Source organism: Lissotriton vulgaris, chromosome 4_1, assembly GCF_964263255.1.
Source record: "Lissotriton vulgaris chromosome 4_1, aLisVul1.2, whole genome shotgun sequence".
NCBI lineage: Eukaryota > Metazoa > Chordata > Amphibia > Caudata > Salamandridae > Lissotriton > Lissotriton vulgaris.
In genome coordinates this window covers 481585794-481599531 of record NC_141691.1, presented here as the reverse complement: position 1 = coordinate 481599531, position 13738 = coordinate 481585794, and the positions used below count along the sequence as shown (strand labels likewise).

Below are 13738 nucleotides of genomic sequence, written 5' to 3'. Positions count from 1 at the left end.
TCCATCTATTTTAAAGGTAAGAGGTATCAAAGTCCTCTTCAAGTATTTTTCTGCCTCTGTTTTTTCCGAGGTCATGGTAACCTATTGAGGCATTATTTACTTTGGACCTGGCCTTAATGGGCTCAGTACTTCCATTTTGGCCGCACACTACCATTGACAACCAACAGTAGATTACAATTAAACTGCAATTTGTGAATGTTAGAGAAAGAAAAACCTGGCAAAAATCTCAGAAGTAAATAACACCCATGTGCTCCAATACCGTATGAAAATAGGAAACACAATAGGGAGATGGTGTGAATATCAAGACACACCAGTTGTCCCGTGCCGTGGGCTTGAGGACTTCTACAAATTGATTTGTTGTACAAAATTAGAGTGTGTGGTCCTGACGAGAACTCGACACTAAGAAGAGTTCGAAACGCGTAGAGCTTGTGTTTGTCTTGCCATAAGAACATTAATTAATAAATTAGCTTTTTGCGAAATATACAAATAGGGGTGAATTATAATCTATGGCAATATACATGAAACAGTGGACTTTGAATAATTGTAAATACTAGTGGTTTAATGTTGAGTGTGCAGGAGAGTGTTTGACTGTGATTCACAAGTGAGTGTATGTGTGAGTGTTGGAAGGGGAATGTTTTAATGTATATAATGTTTCACATATATTGTATGTTATATGTTTTTTTGAAATGAAAAATTTGCTTAAAAATGATCAAAAAATCCAAATGAAGTAAAAAGTAAATACAACTAAGGATTTATTCAAGACATTCAGATCCCCTCACTTTTTGTTTCAGTCAACTGTGAGATGGTAAATTTATGGTGAATTGTTAACGGCAGCATTGGCGTTTTTCTATTTTGTATTATATAAGGCTGTGGCTTGGCCTTGCTGCTTGGGAGCCCATACCCAGTGGTGTTTATTTGCACCAATGAAAGCCGCAATTCCATTTAATATTCTAAATGCATTCTGTCGCTCTCGTGGGGTTTCGTGATCTGGGGCTTGACTGGTCGTGGGCACAGGAGACTCTGCTGCAGGATACAAGCCTTGGGTGTGGTTTAGCAGTCACAACAGCCGCCACAAGGAGCCAGAACTAGCTGTGACTTGAGCAGTCATAATGTATAGGGTCAGCCGTGCCGCTAAAGTTTATTTTTACTTTAAAGCTGGGTGCGGCGCCCACTTTAGGTACAGCGTGCTTTATGTTTCAGCTTTTGTTTTTTATCTCTTTTAGCCTACAACAAAATTGCCCTTTAAAATAATAAGTAAAATACAATCTTGTTTCAAACATAATATCTGAAACAACGAGAAAAGGCATCCCCTAAGTAAACGTGTCCCTGTGCTTCATTTACAATGTCAATAGCTCTAACTCAAGCAAATGCCAGACCTATTGCATTTCCAATGCTTGTTTTTGGGTGCAATTTACCTAGCAGATACTAAGGGGAGCAGATGCAAGGGAGGTACCTCTTGCTCCTGGTAATGACCACGGTCTCTCATTCTACGGGAAGGAGGGTCCCCTGAGGCTGAGGTATAACCCACCAGAAAAGGCAACCCTACTTCAAAAGCCCCTGAATGTTCTCCTTCGCCTGTGTGTTAACTGTGATGCCGGTATAGCAAGCACTGCAGATGGGTGAAGAGTTGAGAGTGGTTGATAATCAAGCTCTCTAGACAAGGGTATTAACATGAAACCAGCTCAAGAGACCATGAGACTTTAGGTGCCAGTGCAAACTATCTCTTGCACCAACAGAGAAGAGTTTCTAATAGCAATTTAGAGTTTCTAATAGCAATTTAGAGTTTATAATAGCAATTTCTAATAGCAATAGTTTCCTTAGGGAGTGGATGTGGAGAAGTGTTCACCAGATTTAACTCCTTTAAACTTTATTCATGTCACTCGATATACAAACATGTTTTTTTGAGAAACAAGGATCAAGGACTTCTGCTTTAGGAAAGTTTTTGCGCCAGCAGTCACTCTTTCTGGGGTCAGTGAGTGTGTTTGGCTGTATTAGTTTTGAATGGGAGTCATATTTGACAGGTTATTCTTGAACATAAAGTGCAACCTCATTTAATCTCTGGAAGCACATATGACCCATCTCTTGGTCAGATACTCACGTTTCGATGAAGTCAGCCTCTAGCACAGATTGCACTGGTAAGTACCCTCTCTTCGGGTGCTTGCTGAAATACTGTTTAGTGCGAAACTTGTTTTTAAGAGTTGTAGCGAAGTCCCTCATGTTCTCAGTTGATGTGGTCTGCAGAAAGAGAGCAAAATGTTATCAAAAGAGGAAGATTGCAATTTCAGAAATATGTTATTAGAGAACAACAAACAGGAACAGGGATCAAGTGGTCCAGAAGCACAGGAAGAAAGCAGATCTCTATAGGGACTGCAAATCCTAGAAACCTAGGTGTAGTTGTCTCAAGGAGGTGTGCCACACTGCTTTCCTCATGCTTTAAAGCACTCTAGAGGTCCAGCACAGTGCGAAGAAATTGGTCCTCAGCAGGGCTGGTAGCCCCAGAACCCATGGTGGAGTGGGCTTGAGGAGGAACGCCACACCCCTTTCCTTGCGCTCTAAAGCGATCTAGGGGTCCAGCATGCGGGACACAGCCTAGCAAAGGCCAGGGACGGACCCATCCCCACCCATCTAAGCCCAGAGAAGATTGGTCTGGGCCACCACCTAAAATTTGCTGTAAAAGACTTCCTAAAATTCTAGGCCAGCAGCAGTAGGTTGCTTGAGCCTAGTTTTTTAGTACTGTGTATTGGCAAGCGTAAGTCGTACCTAGAGAACTGTGTGCAAACACAACCGTGTAGTAGCACTAATATATGAACATACATGACAAATGTGATTGGGGTATTACCAATACAAGCACAATGGAATTTTGGACCATAGTATGATATCTGATATTGTCGCACAGTAGACATTTTAGTACACCAATCTCCAGCAGAAAACATGGCTGTTTCTGTAACACCTTCAAAGAAAAAAAGGATGTTGTGGTATCCCCAGGTACCCCTAAAGGCACAGCATTGACATCTGATTTTATGGACGCTATGCTGGCCAAATCTTTTATTAAATTAGAAACTTTTATCAGTTCATCCTTTTGAGGCTCAAAGAATTGGAGGATGCTCTTACCAAGTTTGATGTCTCCATCCAGCCTGTCCATCTGTCCTCTCTAGGAGGTGCATGGCCCTCCATAATTCGACCCTTGTCATTCCAGGGACCTATTCTTTCTATGGCAGGAGCCTCTTATTCTATTTATACTCAAGCAACATCTCCCCGCCATTGTAATTCAGACTCAAGTTCAGCCAATCCTTGCAATTCTAGGCCATGACTAGCTGGAGGGACAGACACGCATGTTCCTCCTAATCACCATCGTACTCGCTTGCTACCTCCCAACGATGGTAGTGCTATTGGGAAACCCACCAATATTTATGCAAGTGACGGTGTCTCCAGTACTAATAATATCATACTCAACTCGCCCCTGGCTGCTGCAAGTTACATTATTGTACTTGCTAATGTGCAGCCAATAAAAACCAGAGCAGTTGAACTTTATTCGCAGCTCAGACATAAAGTTGTGCATTGGCTGGAGAGGCGTATTGGTACCACTTTGAATCCCTATATTTGTGTCAATATGGTGCAGAGGGTGAACGGGCTAGAAAAGGCAGCTAAAATTATGGATGAAGATTGAGGGGTTGAGAATTTTTATAATCCATGTACTGCTGGTCGTAAACTATTGAGCTTGCCCAAATCCCACACACCTTTCACTGGTGTCTTGCCCCTCTCTCTGTTTTTGTTTACTAGCCTCCTGTTCTACAACCGTTACCACCTTTATATCATGAAGCACTTGATGATAATATCGGTATGTAACACTTACAACGCAACTTTTACGTCGTAATGCTGTTACAACGCAGCTATTACAACGCAGGATCCATTACATCGGATGCCATTACAACGCATGGCATTACATAGCAGATGGTATTACAACGCATACCATTACATCGTAAGTATTGGTAAGTATATAATTTTTTTTTATTTTATTTAATATTATATAATTGATTTAATTATTATTAATTATAAATAAAAATAAATAAAAATATTTATTTATGTTTTTAAATATTATAAATTAAATATATTAATTTAAGTAATTTTTTAAATAAGTATGAGTATAGGAGTATATGTTTTGGGGTACTGAGGTATATGTTTTGGGGTGTTTGGGTATTTTTAGGTTTTAGGGCAGGGTTTGGGTTTTGGGGTACAGGGGTGTTTTTAGGTTTTAGGGCAGGGTTTGGGTTTTGGGGTACAGGGGTGTTTTTAGGTTTTAGGGCAGGGTTGGGTTTTGGGGTACAGTGGTGTTTTTAGGTTTTAGGGCAGGGTTTGGGTTTTGGGGTACAGGGGTGTTTTTAGGTTTTAGGGTAGGGTTTGGGTTTTGGGGTACAGGGGTGTTTTTAGGTTTTAGGGCAGGGTTTGGGTTTTGGGGTACAGGGGTGTTTTTAGGTTTTAGGGCAGGGTTTTGGGTTTTGGGGTACAGGGGTGTTTTTAGGTTTTAGGGCAGGGTTTGGGTTTTGGGGTACAGGGGTGTTTTTAGGGTTTAGGGCAGGGTTTTGGGTTTTGGGGTACAGGGGTGTTTTTAGGTTTTAGGGCAGGGTTTGGGTTTTGGGGTACAGGGGTGTTTTTAGGTTTTAGGGCAGGGTTTGGGTTTTGGGGTACAGGGGTGTTTTTAGGTTTTAGGGCAGGGTTTGGGTTTTGGGGTACAGGGGTGTTTTTAGGTATTAGGGCAGGGTTTGTGTTTTGGGGTACAGGGGTGTTTTTAGGTTTTAGGGCAGGGTTTGGGTTTTGGGGTACAGGGGTGTTTTTAGGGTTCAGGGGTAGGTTTGTGTTTTGGGTTAATTAAATTATATTTACCATTTTTAAATTAATTAAAATATATTTAATAAATTAAATTAATTTTATTACATTAATTACATTTTTAAATTAAATTAATTAAATTAAATAAATTATTTCAATTAATTTAATTTAATTTCAATTATAAAAATATGTACATTAAGTTAATTTTATTATTTTAATTAAATTAAATTATTTCCATTTTTTATTAAAATTACATTTATTAAATAGATATTATTTTATTAAATTAAATTAATGGCTATTTTAAAATGTATTTTAATTAAATTAATTAAATTAAATTAATTAAATTAACTTAATAACATTTTTAAAAAAAAGGTATACTTACCTATACTTACGATGTAATGCCATGCGTTGTAATACCATCTGCTATGTAATGCCATGCGTTGTAATGGCATCCGATGTAATGGATCCTGCGTTGTAAAAATTCCGTTGTAACGTTGAATTTTGAACTTTTATGGGTTTATAGAAGGGATCACAAACACTTTTTTGTCACCTTTTCTTGGACGGGCAATCCTGCACCCTCTATCCATATTTTGTGTGGGTGGGAACATATTAAAGATAAGGACTGCAGAATTCCCTGGGACAAGGTTATTCCCAAAAGGTTTTATCACACATTTTTCAGAGAGTGCCCCAGGGAGTTCTGAACCTGTCTGCATGATGAAAACCGTGTGAACAAATTCTGACATCTTTTTCTCCCATCTGCAATGTTAGGATTATTCTAACTACCACCAGCCCCAGTGCACCAGTCTTATGTAGATGGTTTGACCATTCATGTTACATTACCCACGAAAAACCTTCAGATGGATTTAAAGGAAAAGCCTAGGAACAGGGATAGAGTTCACCCTTTCTGTTGCAAATATAATTTAACCATCAAGAAAATAAAATCTGTGCTACAGAAAGAGGACTGAGAAGAGCTGTACTACCCTGGATAGCTCCAAATTTGGGGAAACCATTAATTGTCCCATTGTTGTGCCCTCTACTTGTAATTTACTGTCACAATATGTTAGACAGGGACCTGGAGGGTCGGCCGAGGACAAGGGGAGAGGCCTCCGGTGAGGACCGTCTCCAGCGATCGTACAGACAAGTAACTTCCCCCCCACAGATAGACACCACACAAGGATAAGGTTAACGCTCTTTATGTACGTTTCTTGAAGTAAGGATGTCAACGATACAGTGAGATCGGGACACGAGGGTCCTCTCAATTCTAGTCTCTGGAAGGGAAAGGGGGTAGCGGGACAGTCTTGGTACCGATCTGGTACTGAGGTAGTACGATGAGTAGCTCACAATCCTCGAGCTTGGTGTCCCGGAAGGTCGGGCCGCGGCAGCGCCAGCAGGCTCGGATGATCAGTCTCACTTGAGAAGGGCCGCGGCAGCGCCAGCCGGCAAGGGCGATGGTTCACACAAAGATGGGCCGCGGCAGCGCCAGCAGGTCCCGACGAGGATGTAGGTTGCAGAGGGCCGCGGCAGCGCCAGCAGGTCCCGACGAGGATGTAGGTTGCAGAGGGCCGCGGCAGCGCCAGCAGGTCCCGACGAGGATGTAGGTTGCAGAGGGCCGCGGCAGCGCCAGCAGGTCCCGACGACGATGTAGGTTGCAGAGGGCCGCGGCAGCGCCAGCAGGCAGGACGATGATTCACAAGGCAGGGCTGCGGCAGCGCCAACAGTCCGTCAAGGATGAGTTCTTCAAGGTGTCTCTCGACTCCAGGATACAACTGCCTTCCTGCTCTGGAGCTGCCCCAGTTATAGGTCTGGCCCCCTTTGATGTCCGGACCCTCGCTCTTGGAGGTCGGGAGGTCCGGGATGAGGGAGTCCAGACACCCAGCAGGGGGGTGGAGCCAGCGCCCGGGGAGGCTGGGGGCGATCGGCACCTGGCGGGGGAGAGCCATCAACACTCCTCTCTCCCATTAACCTGCCAAGTGGTCTCTTCACCTCCTGGGTGGATGGTGGTGCCTCGATGTCGGGGCCTGGCCAGGCCCAGGGTTGGGGTCGAGCTGAGGCCATGCGGCCTCGTGGTGCAGTGTCCAAGATGGCGGCTGGGCCCGGGCAATGTTGCTGACGGTGGCCCGGGTTAGCCGATGCTGGGATGTTCGGGGCAGGCGTCCCGTGGGGGGACGGGTTGCGAGTTGCTTCTGTGGGGTGCCGGGGTAGTTCTGCTGGTGACCCCGGGAGAGCCGGTGTCCGGGCCCTCTCAGGCGGGGAGGGAGCGAGCCGTTCACGAGGCCTGTCCAACATGCGTCCCCCCCAGCTGAAGGCGGGGAGAGTCACCCATCCTCTTGGGTACTCTCCTCGTCGAGGCGGAAAAAGCGTGACAGGCCGTCTGCATTGGCGTGGTCCTGGCCTGGACGATGCTCCACAGTGAAGTCCATCCCCTGCAGGGAGATGGACCATCGCAACAGTTTGGGGTTCTCCCCCCTCATCTGCATCAACCATTCCAGGGGTCTGTGGTCTGTTTGTACCCAGAAATGGGTACCGAAGAGGTAGGGCCGGAGCTTCTTGAGGGCCCACACTACGGCGAAGGCCTCCCGCTCGATGGTGCTCCAGCGCTGTTCTCGAGCTAGCAGGCGTCGGCTGATGAAGGCCACTGGCTGGTTGACTCCCTCGGTGTTGAGTTGGGAGAGGACTGCCCCAATGCCATGATCCGAGGCGTCCGTCTGGACGATGAATTCCCGGCTGTAGTCGGGGGCTTGGAGCACAGGGGCAGTGCACATGGCGGCCTTCAGTTTCTCGAAGGCCGCTTGCAGTCCGGGGTCCAGTTGACGGTTTTGGGGTTTTTCTTGGATGTGAGTTCTGTGAGGGGCCCCACAATGCTGCCATAGTCTTTCACAAACCGTCTGTAGTATCCGGTGAGCCCCAAGAAGGCTCGGACCTCGGTTTGGGTGACGGGTGGCTGCCAGGACTGGATGGCAGCGATCTTGAGCTGGAGGGGGGCCACCAGACCGCTCCCCACTTGGTGTCCGAGGTAGGTCACGGATCCCTGGCCAATCTGGCATTTGCTGGCCTTGATGGTAAGGCCGGCCTGTTGGAGGGCGTGCAGGACCGCTCGGAGGTGGTGAAGGTGGTCTGCCCAGTGACGGCTGTATACAGCGATGTCGTCCAGGTAGGCGGCGCTGAATTCTTCGAGGCCCGCCAATACCTGGTTCACGAGTCGTTGGAACGTAGCTGGAGCGTTTTTCATGCCGAATGGCATCACGTTGAAATGGTAGTGACCGTCCGGGGTAGAGAAGGCGGATCGTTCTTGGGCTCTGGGGGTGAGGCCGATCTGCCAGTAGCCCGCTGTCAGATCGAAGATACTCAGGTAGCGGGCAGCCCCCATGCGGTCAACCAGTTCATCTGCTCGGGGAATGGGGTGAGCGTCGGTTCGGGTGACAGCGTTCAGGCCCCGATAGTCTATGCAGAATCGGAGCTCGGGGGTGGTGCCCGGGGCGGCAGCTTTGGGGACCAGTACGACTGGGCTGGCCCAGGGGCTGTCAGAAGGCTCGATGACTCCGAGTGCAAGCATATTAGAGACTTCGTCCTGGATGCAGGCGCGCACCCGATCCGGCACTCGGTACGCCCGGTGTCGAATAGGGGGACTATCCCCAGTGTCCACGTCGTGGAGGCACCAGGGGGTGACCCCTGGGGTGAGGGAGAACAGGTTCGCAAATTGCAGCAGGAGAGCCCGACAGTCTTGGCGTTGTTCTGGGGTCAAGGCCTCGGAGAGTCGGACCCCGTCCACCGAGCCATCCTTCTCACGGGTCCTCAGTAGGTCAGGGAGGGGCTCGGAGTCTTCTTCTGTCCCACTATCTGTTGCCATCAGTAGGCTGAGTTCTGAGCGTACGAAGTGTGGCTTGAGTCGGTTGGCGTGGAGGACCCGGAGGGGATTCCGGGGGGATTCCATGTCTATTAGATAGGTGACAGGGCCCTTGCGCTCAATCACTTTGAAGGGCCCCGTCCAGTTGTCCTGCAAGGCACAAGGTTCGACTGGGGACATCACCCATACTTGCTGACCGGGCTCGAACTCAATGGAGGAGGCATGCTGATCGTACCATTTCTTCATGTCCTCCTGACTGGCCTCGAGATTGGCTTTGGCGAGTTCCCTGAATCGCCGGGTCTGGTTGCGGAGGGTCAGGAGGTACTTGTACATGTCCGGGGGGGTCTTCTGGGGGGTCATCTCCCATTCTTCTTTAACGAGGCTGAGGGGCCCCCGGACAGGTTGCCCGTACAGGAGCTCGAAGGGGCTGAAACCGAGGGATTTCTGGGGGACCTCTCGGTAGGCGAAGAGGAGGCACGGGAGCAGCACGTCCCATTGGCGACGTAGGGGTTCCTCCAGGCCCATGATCATCCCCTTGAGAGTGCGGTTAAACCGTTCGACCAGTCCGTTTCCTAGTGGGTGATAGGGGGTCGTGAATCGGTAGGTAACCCCGCACTGCTGCCAGAGAGATTTCATGTATTTGGAGATAAAGTTCGTGCCCCGGTCGCTGACGACTTCCCGGGGGAAGCCCACTCGAGAGAAGATCCCCATTAGGGCTCGGCCTACCACTGGTGCTGTTACGGTCCGGAGAGGAATGGCCTCGGGATAGCGGGTGGCGTGGTCCACCAGGACTAGGATGAACCGGTGCCCCTGTGCTGTTCGGGGGTCCAGGGGCCCCACAATGTCTATTCCCACTCGTTCGAACGGGGTGGTGACGACGGGAAATGGTTGCAAGGGTGCTTTGATTTTTCGGCCGCTCTTCCCGCTGGCCTGACAGGTGGGGCAGGCCCGGCAGGGGTTGGAGACATCATTTCGCATTTTGGGCCAGTAAAAGTGGGTCACCAGGCGGTTGTAAGTTTTGTCTTGTCCCATGTGCCCGGCAAGGGGGACATCGTGCGCTAAGTTCAAAAGGAAGTCTCTGAAGCGGAGGGGCACCACTAGCACCCGGCTGGCCCCCAACTCAGCAATTCTTTGTTCGCTGTACAGTAGGTCATTGTCCCAATAGACCCAGTGTGCCCCTGCGGTGTCTCCTGCGCTCTGGGCAAAGGCTTGCTGTCGGAGTCCCTCGAGGGAGGGACAGGTCTTCTGTTCCTGCCGGAATTGTTCTTGGGTGGGCCCCCCCTCTTGACGCCACTGGGCCAGTTCTGGAAGATCCTGGAGCTGGGGGGGCCCTTCTTGGCTTTGCTCCGGGGGATCAGTACTGAGGGCGTCCTCCTCTGAGAGGATCGGGGGAGGCGGTGCTGGCCATTCGGGTTCTTCGGGACTTGGGATGGTGCGGGCGGCCATGGACCGGGTCGTTACGCAGGCCCAGTTCGGGAGGCCCAACATCCCCAGGTGCTCTCTTCTCTCAACGGCTGCCCAGGGGGAACTCTCGAGGTCGTTTCCCAGGAGGCAGTCCACCGGGGCGTCATCGCCGACAGTCACTTTTAGCATACCGGACACTCCTCCCCATTCGAAGGGGACGCAGGCCATCCGACACAGGCTCTCCGAATTGTCAGCGGTTCGGACGGGGCAAAGAACGTTAGGCAAGATTTGTTCCGGGGTTACCAGATGACAGCGGACTGCCGTCACACTGGCCCCGGTGTCACGCAGGGCTTCAGCCTTGCGTCCATTAATGTTCACCCACTGGCTGTATTTTCTCGTGTTGGCGGGTAGGGGAGCCCGCGGAATCATGTCTCTTTCCCCTAGGCAAGCCAGGATCATGGCGGCGGGTTCCCACTCGGGCTGTTCTTGTTCGTACTCTTCATATTCTTCGGAAGCTTGCTCCTCTCCCAGGGCGGCGGCAGCGACCTGGCGGGGTATGGGACTCTGGTTCTTCGGGCAGTTAGGGTCGTTGGCATAGTGGCCGGTCCGCTGGCACCGGTGGCAAGTAACGTTGGCTCGGAACCCTGGACGCATCGGGGTGTTTCCCCTACCGGCCGGGGGCGGGGTGTTGCTGGCGGGAGCTACCGGGACGGTGTCTCTGCCCCGGCCCTGGCCTCCTCCTCCTCGGTGGCGATGGGGACCTTGGTTGGTTCTGTTTGGCTCACTTGGCCCACTTCGGGCAACTCGAGTGCTTTCCCACCGGTCAGCTTCGGCGGCGAGCTGCCGAGGTTCCGTCAGTTTACTGTCGAGGAGGTGCTGCCTGAGCTCGACAAAGCAATTGTTGGAGAGGTGTTCCCACACAATGAGGTTAAAGAGTTGCTCGTAGGTGGTTACTTGGCTACCCTTGATCCACCCCTCGAAGGCTCGGCTGAAATAGTTCACATACTCCACCCAAGTTGTACCCGGGATCCGCTTGCAGTCGCGGAACCTCTGGCGGTACATCTCGGGTGTGAGTCCGTATCGAGTGATGAGGGCGGCTTTCATGTGGTCATAGGATGTCATCTGGTGGTCCGGGAGCTGCAGCAGGCCGTCGCGCCCTTCATTGACGAACCTCCCCCATAGCCCGGCTCCCCAGTCATTTCGATCAATCCGGTGGGAGGTCATGGCGATCTCGTAGGCCTTGAACCACTGCTGGATATCGTCGTTCCGATAATACTCTCTGACGACATCCTTGGGGATGTGGACTTTTGGTTCGGCAGTGCCCGGGGTGTGCGGGCGCTCGGGCACCCCGAGATCTTTGTTCTGTTTCCGCATCTCTATTTCTGCTAACTTGCGCTCATGTTCGTATGCCAGTTTTTTCTCTTCGAGTTCTCTCTCCCTTTGTTTCTCTTCCCGCTCCTCCCGGAGCCGCAGGTGTTCTAATGTTATCTTTTGTTCCGCCAATTTCAGTTCTCCGTCCAACCGGAGCCGTGCCAGCTCTAATTAGTGGAGTCTGCTTTTCTCTCGTTCTTGGATCTCCTCCGGGGAGAGACCCGCTCTCCTTCCTTCCGTCGGAGTGGTGTTTGTTTCTGGTGCCTCGAGGTTTTGGTTCTGGGTTACGGCTGTACCCGTTTCTGCCCAAGCTTCTAGGGCGTGTTTGAAGTCCTCCTTCGTGCTCAGCCCGGTGGTAGCAATGCCTAGTTCCATGCAAAATTGCTTTAGCTCTCGATGGTTGTAATCTTCTAGTTTCTCCATCTGGAATTTCTCTGTGGATCCGCTCTCTTTTGTTGTCATTGTGGTTGAGTCGTGGGGTGAGTTACTCTCTGTACGATTATGCGTTGGTTCGGATCGCGCCGCTGGCCACCAAGGTTAGACAGGGACCTGGAGGGTCGGCCGAGGACAAGGGGAGAGGCCTCCGGTGAGGGCCGTCTCCAGCGATCGTACAGACAAGTAACTTCCCCCCCACAGATAGACACCACGCAAGGATAAGGTTAACGCTCTTTATGTACGTTTCTTGAAGTAAGGATGTCAACGATACAGTGAGATCGGGACACGAGGGTCCTCTCAATTCTAATCTCTGGAAGGGAAAGGGGGTAGCGGGACAGTCTTGGTACCGATCTGGTACTGAGGTAGTACGATGAGTAGCTCACAATCCTCGAGCTTGGAGTCCCGGAAGGTCGGGCCGCGGCAGCGCCAGCAGGCTCGGATGATCAGTTTCACTTGAGAAGGGCCGCGGCAGCGCCAGCCGGCAAGGGCGATGGTTCACACAAAGATGGGCTGCGGCAGCGCCAGCAGGTCCCGACGAGGATGTAGGTTGCAGAGGGCCGCGGCAGCGCCAGCAGGTCCCGACGACGATGTAGGTTGCAGAGGGCCGCGGCAGCGGCAGCAGGTCCCGACGACGATGTAGGTTACAGAGGGCCGCGGCAGTGCCAGCAGGTCCCGACGACGATGTAGGTTGCAGAGGGCCGCGGCAGCGCCAGCAGGCAGAACGATGATTCACAAGGCAGGGCTGCGGCAGCGCCAACAGTCCGTCAAGGATGAGTTCTTCAAGGTGTCTCTCGACTCCAGGATACAACTGCCTTCCTGCTCTGGAGCTGCCCCAGTTATAGGTCTGGCCCCCTTTGATGTCCGGACCCTCGCTCTTGGAGGTCGGGAGGTCCGGGATGAGGGAGTCCAGACACCCAGCAGGGGGGGGGGAGCCAGCGCCCGGGGAGGCTGGGGGCGATCGGCACCTGGCGGGAGAGAGCCATCGACACTCCTCTCTCCCATTAACCTGCCAAGTGGTCTCTTCACCTCCTGGGTGGATGGTGGTGCCTCGATGTCGGGGCCTGGCCAGGCCCAGGTTTGGGGTCAAGCTGAGGCCATGCGGCCTCGTGGTGCAGTGTCCAAGATGGCGGCTGGGCCCGGGCGATGTTGCTGACGGTGGCCCGGGTTAGCCGATGCTGGGATGTTCGGGGCAGGCGTCCCGTGGGGGGACGGGTTGCGAGTTGCTTCTGTGGGGTGCCGGGGTAGTTCTGCTGGTGACCCCGGGAGAGCCGGTGTCCGGGCCCTGTCAGGCGGGGAGGGAGCGAGCCGTTCACGAGGCCTGTCCAACACAATACAATACATTACTCCGGATTCTTGGGTAATGCACTTCGCTGCTATTTATGATGTCCCTGACTCTATTCATTCCTTCAATACCCAGATGGTTAAGTCACAGTTTTCCTGCTTGACTCCATCGCTTACCTTTTAGTTGGGAGTAGGTCAGGAATGCTGATTTAGTGCTGCCCAAGAACAAAGCCCCTGGACCGGATGGTGTACCGCTTGACCTGATTGAATCTGTAGGCACCGCTGCTGTCACTCTATGTTAACACCCCATTACATATCAGCTTCCATCTTCCTGGTAGACCTCCATCATGGTACCTTTTTCAACAAGCATTGGAAATGCAATAGGTCTCGCATCAGAAAAGTTGGAGCTATTGGTCTTGTAAATGACAAATATTTTATTTATTTGTTGGTTTTCCAAATAGCTAAATTGATAGCTTTGTCATTTACAACGCCAATAGTTATAACTTTCGCGAATGTGACACCTATAGCATTTTGAATGCAACATGTTTTGTATTTACGTGACATAGATGGCAGCTCTGG

The 13738-nt window shown here is 50.9% G+C and overlaps 1 protein-coding gene across 1 annotated transcript in view; it reads right to left on the bottom strand.

The window, feature by feature from the left end:
- The window catches only part of DRP2 (dystrophin related protein 2), a 1191281-nt gene that overhangs the window by 54082 nt on the left and 1123461 nt on the right, over positions 1-13738 (bottom strand). Inside the window, exon 17 of the mRNA XM_086964637.1 lies at positions 2099-2235. Coding sequence (XP_086820763.1) covers positions 2099-2235 — 137 coding nt within the window. The remainder of the gene's footprint in view (positions 1-2098; positions 2236-13738) is intronic.